The sequence below is a fragment of the Eufriesea mexicana genome, unplaced genomic scaffold (genome assembly GCF_001483705.2).
Source record: "Eufriesea mexicana isolate 0111107269 unplaced genomic scaffold, ASM148370v2 scaffold2340, whole genome shotgun sequence".
In the NCBI taxonomy this organism is placed as follows: domain Eukaryota; kingdom Metazoa; phylum Arthropoda; class Insecta; order Hymenoptera; family Apidae; genus Eufriesea; species Eufriesea mexicana.
In genome coordinates, this window is record NW_016910419.1 from 1 (window position 1) to 6279 (window position 6279).

A 6279-nucleotide genomic window follows, 5' to 3' on the forward strand; every position below is an offset into this window, starting at 1 on the left:
TTGCTATAGAAAAGTATTTTTCTTGCATAATATTCTTATTATTTTGTAATAAATATATACTAGTATAAGAAAGTGTAAAAAATAAATTTTTTTGTTAAGAAATTTTATTTATAATTGTGTATTTACAATGTTATCATAGGCGAAAAATGAATACAAAATAAAAAATATATTGAAAAAATTATGGACGGGAATCGAACCCCTTGCTCCTTCAGTATAGCAATTCTCGATCGTTGCCGTGACGCTACAACATAACTTGAAATATATTGTAAATAAATGCATAATTTTGGAAGTAATGAAACTTTAATCGCAAATATTTCAAAAACTATTGAGTAGTTGCGGCTATAATGATATATTTTCTTAAACTGCAGGACTATATCTACAAACCTGCAAAGTTTCAACTAAATCGGTGACCCGAAGGACTTGCACTCTCCTTATTAGATCAAGAAGCGAAAACTACTCAGTATAGTTATATATATGGTGCTAAAACTTTATAACACAATGTATATGTCATTAGGTATACAGTATGAAATCCTCATAATATGTATGTTACATCAGTAAGTATAATCATGTTAATTATATTTAATGAAGAAGTTTGTTTACTATTTGTATAATTATATTCAAAGAGCATGCAATATATATTATTTATTTTATTTTTACTTCGGGACATTATTAATTTGAATTAAAAGTAATACACTACATTTATACAGATATATCAATTTATTATTTAAGTAATTAATATATTCGTTATATGTAATATATTTAATATTACAAATGATTAAATTAGCACCAAATCAGTTGGATCCATAATGACTTCATGAGAATATTGACTTCCAGATTCTACAACATGCATAGGTCCAACTATACAGTTCCTTAACTCTGTATTCTCTTCAATAAAAGAACCATTACACAATATACAATTATGTATTATGCATCTATAAAAATGATTTATATATAACAAATAATTCCTTCATTTTTTTACTAAAAGTTTGAATAGAGAGCTAAATTATTTAAATTATACCTCTGTCGAACTGTTACTGCTTCCATTAATACACTTTGCGATATTCTAGCTGTTGACTCAACAGCTACATTGGGTCCAATATGAGTATTTTTAAGAGATGTTTTTTCATCAATAACAGCATTATGATCAACTCGACAATTTTCCATTTGTGTGCTACGTAGAGTTGCAGTAACTGCAATATTTGGTAAACAAAATAGTCCATTATTATTATTCCACCATTCTGATATCTAAAATATTAATTTTATCAAATTATATAATATTAAAATTAGAATTATTAATTAATATAAACCTTTCCTCATTCCCACCTTAGTATTGGCAAAGTGATACATTTGTATAGTATTTGCTCTCAAACCAAATTTTCCATTATCAATGTAAGCATAACATCGTATTATATCTCCATAATATGCATCTTCTAAATCAGTATCATGATCATTGAAAGCTGACATTTTCCTAATTAATTCATTGAGTGGCTTCTCAGTTGAAAAACTGTAGATGTCTTTCTTTAAATTCATTTGAACAATAGAAGTACTTTTATCATCCACACATTGCTTGGGGGGTTTTGAAAACTGCTTACTAACAATATATGGAAGAAGTTCACCTTTTAATGTAGTAAAATTTCTATAAAAACGAGGAAAAAATAGTTCATTATAAAAATTTACAAATTAAATTATTAAAACCTATTTTACATAAGTATACTTACTTATTATGTACCAGAAAATCTAAAACCCATTTGTTAATGACATATAAATGAGAATCCATTAATTTTGAATGAATAGTAAAACTTGGATGTTTCTTAAGTAATGTTTGAGAAATTTTTATTGTTTCCTCAAAATCTGAAGCTGATGCAAAAAAAATTAAACGTCCTGTCTCATTGTTAATACCAATTAAATCAGTATCAGGTTTTTGTTTGTTTTTTGGACCTGGAGTTATAATGTCATTTGGTACTTTAGGAACAGGCAACATTAGTGCTGTAATACTAGCATTGTGTTTTCTATAAAGATTCAAAATTTCACATATATCAACATCAGTGATCAAGTCACAGGGGATCACTAGAAAATCTGTATGGATTTTCTCATGAATAAGTCTAATGGAATCTGCAGTCCCTATATTTTCTGCATTTTCGATAACAACGAAATCCATTTTAATTTTAAGATTTAAATCATTTAGGATTAATGAAACACGCTCCATATATTCAGATATAATAACAATAGCTTCTTTAAAACCAGCACGTTCCAGTAATTGAAGAGGATACCAAAGCATTGGTATATTTCCAATTGGTAATAAACATTTGTATTCACCTCTAGTAAGTTCAGTCATACGGGAACCAAATCCAGCAGCTAGTACAACTGCTTGAAATTCTTTATAAGGAAACATTCTTTTTACCTATTACAAAATATATATTATAATAATCAATATTGAGAAATTATGGAAAAAAGAATGTATTGTATACTGAAATTAAAAATGGATTAGCTCCATAACCTTATGATCATAATAAAACGTACAGTAAAAAAAGAAAGAATAAAATCTTCAATATTTTTTCCTTTACGTTACTTTAACCTCTAATCACAAATGGTGTGTATGCCATCAATGATATATTAGTGTGTTGGTTATTCACTCATACGTTTACATTGTCGTACTTCAAATGTAGTTATATTTGCAGTATGTTTAAATAGACATTGTAGAATTATATAAAAGTAAAATACCATGAAAATTATTGTGCACAAGTTAAATAAATTTAAACTGATGGGTTAGTTATAATATTTTTAACCTATAATAGAGTTCAATTCACAAAAACGTGCACCCTTAAAAAAATCTATGAGATTGAGAAATATGTGTGAAAACGAAAACGACTTAATTACTATAGGAAAGTTTGTAATAGTAAAAAGATTGAATTTTAAAAAAATTTATAAGGTAGCTGTTAATGGCACTTTAATGTTGGGAAAAAATTTAATACAAATGCATGAAATTATTGGAAAACGCTTTTGGACTACTTTTGAAATGGTACCAATAAAAGAGGGAAAACGAACATATTCATTGAGAGAAGTATTAGAAACAGAAACATTAAATGATTTATTAAACGAATTACCAAGTGGTAATGACAATCGTTCTATTATTGATGATGGTACATCACAGAAACTTTCCAAGGAAGAAATACTTCAGCTTCAAGAATCTGGCAAAAGTGGAAAAGAAATAGTGGGTAGTTTAATTAAAAACAATAAGTCTTTCTTAGATCGAACAGAATATTCACAGGAAAAGTATCTAAAAAAAAAGGAACAAAAATATCTTCGGTATTTAACAATATGCAAACCAAGTATAAGTTCATTACATGATGTATATTTTAAACTAGATCATACTAAAATTGGAAATTTAAGAATGGACTCTTTGTCACAGTTATTATCATATAGCGATATTCAATCAGAGGGATTATATATATTATATGATAATGGATCACAGGGGCTGCCAGCTGCTGCAATGTTAAATAGAATAGGTTCAAATACAACAGGATGTTTAATCAATTTGCATCCTGGAAATGTTCCTCAAGTTGTGCTGATTAATGCTATGAATTTTTCTAAAGAGCAATCAGAGAGGCTACTTAATGTTAACATATATAGCTTTCTGAGATTATATTATCAAGGTGAAGGTGCTGTGTTGAATAACATTTCTAAGAAAACTCTTAATAACTGCACAATAAAACAAAATGAAAGTAAGAGTGATGGTGAAAATCATATAAATAATGAAATTTTGGAAATAAAAGAGATAGATATCAGAGAACAAAATTTGGATGTTAATGTTAATGATTCAAATGAAACACTCAAGCATAGTACAGACAGTAGTTTAAAACGTAAATTGAATGAATGTAATGAGTATGAATTTACAGAAGTTATACCTGCAAAAAAACCAAAGTGGTTATTGGAAACGCAACGAGCAGTAGAGCTTGTAAAAAATACTAAAGCTCGAGGTTTAGCTATTGTGGCAAAAGAGCATCCTTTAAATATTGTTAATGCTCTTTTACCCTTTTTAGGACCTTCTAGACCATTTGTAATCTACCACATATATCGAGAACCATTACAAGAAACTTATATGATGTTAAAACAAAAACAAAATGTTATTAATCTGAGACTTTTTACTAATTTCTTGCGTTCATACCAAGTACTACCAGATAGAACACATCCTGATATTTTAACTAGCGATACAGGAGGTTATTTATTAACTGGATATTTAATTCAATGATAAATGATATTTATAAACTATTGTAAACCTGAAGATCAAAATATTTTGTGACCTAAGTAAAATTTATACAATAAACGTAAATATCAATTTATCCTTCATAAATGCTTTATATTTAAGTGAAATAAAAATCTGAGAATAATAAAAAGAATGTTATTTTTCATTTCATGTATAATTTACAATTACAATATATTTAATTTTTTTTTAACTTCATCAAAAACTTAGTTGTGTACTTGAAGCTTTTGAATGGAGTAGTGGAATAATTCATATATTTAGTTAACAGCTGATTTTTCTTACTAATAAAGTTAGGTTTCTGTAAGTCATTTGGGTTTTTGTAAACTTTACTTAAATGTAATTATATGAAGAAATCGCAATTTCTTTTTATAGAAATGCTTAAATAATACATTGTATTAATTTAAAAGGTAGGCATTCAAAAAGATGTCGAAGTATCGAATTTTATATGTACGAAGATAGTACTAAAGAGGTTAAGAATGTGAATTAGAAAAGAAACATACTTACCGAATGGATTCTCTGACGCTTTACCATTAAAATCTTCATCCAAGCATTTATCCATTATGATTAAGAAAAAGTTACATGTGAAATTTAATATTCCAACTTTGCTAATGATATTGTTAATTTTTTTCTTATGTATATATTATTTACCTTCTACAAAGTGTACTTCTAATGAACAAGAAGTAAAAAATAAAACGAAATTCAGGCTTATAATACTTATAGTCTCCAGTCCTGATAACTTAGAACGAAGAGCAACTATCAGAAAAACATGGTTAACACAAAAACAGGCCACAGTTAAGCATTTATTTGTAATAGGAACATTAGATATATTGCCAGAGCAAAGAGAAACTTTGCATTCCGAAAACCAGAAATTCAATGATTTACTTTTGATATCAAAAGTACTAGATTCTTATGGAACTTTGACAAAAAAAGTTTTGTATGCATTCAAGGAAATCTATGAATACTATGACTTTGACTTCTTGATGAAATGTGATGATGATACGTTTGTTCTAATACATAAGATTTTAAAAGAACTAGATAAATGGGATAACAAAGGAACAAGGAAAGAATTATATTGGGGTTTTTTTAATGGGAAGGCACAAGTGAAAAGAAATGGACCATGGAAGGAGACAGACTGGATATTATGTGATTATTATCTCCCTTATGCACTTGGGGGAGGATATATTTTGTCTTATAATTTAATAAAATATATTGCTACAAATGCAGACATTTTCAAGTAAGATTTTAAAAACACAAAATTGAGTTATTAATAAGTATTAGACAATAACTTATATCATTGAATATATTTTTAGATTGTATAAAGCAGAAGATGTATCTGTTGGTCTTTGGGTAGCACCTTTGGCAAATATTGAAAGAAAGCATGACATACGGTTTGATACAGAATATAGGTCTCGTGGATGTTCTAATCAATATATAGTTACTCACAAACAGTCCATTGAAAATATGAAAAATATGCATGAATATTATCAAGCATCAGGAGCATTATGTATGAAAGAAATAAGAAATCGTATGAGCTATCAATATAATTGGACAGTTCCACCTAGCCAGTGTTGTAATTTACAATCAGGCATTCCATAGCAACAAAACAATTTTTTCGTGTATCTATTATTCTAGTCATTATTTTATTTTATGTGATTATATCTACTTATACTTAAATGATTAAATTTGCTGGTAAATATTCTCAGGAATTTTTTTAATCTAACAAACACAATTGTAATGAGATGCTTTATAGTTTATAAAATTATTTAATCAAAAAATGAATCACAATAAATAAATAATAATTCGATTATTTCATTAGAACATATTTCATGTTAGTATCTTTGTTTCATAATAAATAAGTTAAGTATAATTATAATTAGTTTTTGCATACATACTTACATACTTGAACAGAAATAGAGATTAATAAGTCCATTTTTGTAAATTAAATATATTTTTTTCAGTTATATTTATCAAATTCATCTTTATATAGTGTATTTTATTTCCAAAAAAAAAAAAAAAAA

At 27.0% G+C, this 6279-nt stretch overlaps 3 protein-coding genes across 6 annotated transcripts; 2 read left to right on the forward strand and 1 right to left on the reverse strand.

Annotated features, from left to right (window-relative positions):
- Window positions 1-750: 750 nt before the first annotated feature.
- On the reverse strand, window positions 751-4804 carry eIF2Bgamma (eukaryotic translation initiation factor 2B subunit gamma). 4 transcript variants are annotated; one of them, XM_017903480.1, is made up of 5 exons: window positions 4766-4804; window positions 1719-2401; window positions 1324-1636; window positions 1019-1245; window positions 751-932 (listed from the first exon to the last, which is right to left on the reverse strand). In XM_017903480.1, the coding sequence occupies exons 1-5, from the start codon at window positions 4802-4804 to the stop codon at window positions 776-778; spliced, it is 1419 nt and encodes a 472-aa protein (XP_017758969.1). In that variant the 3' UTR covers window positions 751-775. The 4 variants fall into 4 exon arrangements, 3 of the variants coding, with proteins under 3 accessions (XP_017758969.1, XP_017758971.1, XP_017758972.1); XM_017903482.1 differs by having other exon boundaries at window positions 1019-1190; window positions 1308-1636; XM_017903483.1 differs by lacking the exon at window positions 4766-4804 and adding an exon at window positions 2521-2594.
- Trmt6 (tRNA methyltransferase 6 non-catalytic subunit) lies at window positions 2849-4249 on the forward strand. Its single transcript, XM_017903484.1, has one exon. The coding sequence runs from the start codon at window positions 2849-2851 to the stop codon at window positions 4247-4249; it is 1401 nt and encodes a 466-aa protein (XP_017758973.1).
- beta3GalTII (beta-1,3-galactosyltransferase 6) lies at window positions 4792-5857 on the forward strand. The gene is made up of 2 exons (XM_017903485.1): window positions 4792-5495; window positions 5572-5857. Exons 1-2 carry the CDS (start codon window positions 4822-4824, stop codon window positions 5855-5857), a joined length of 960 nt encoding a protein of 319 aa, XP_017758974.1. The 5' UTR covers window positions 4792-4821.
- Window positions 5858-6279: the final 422 nt, after the last annotated feature.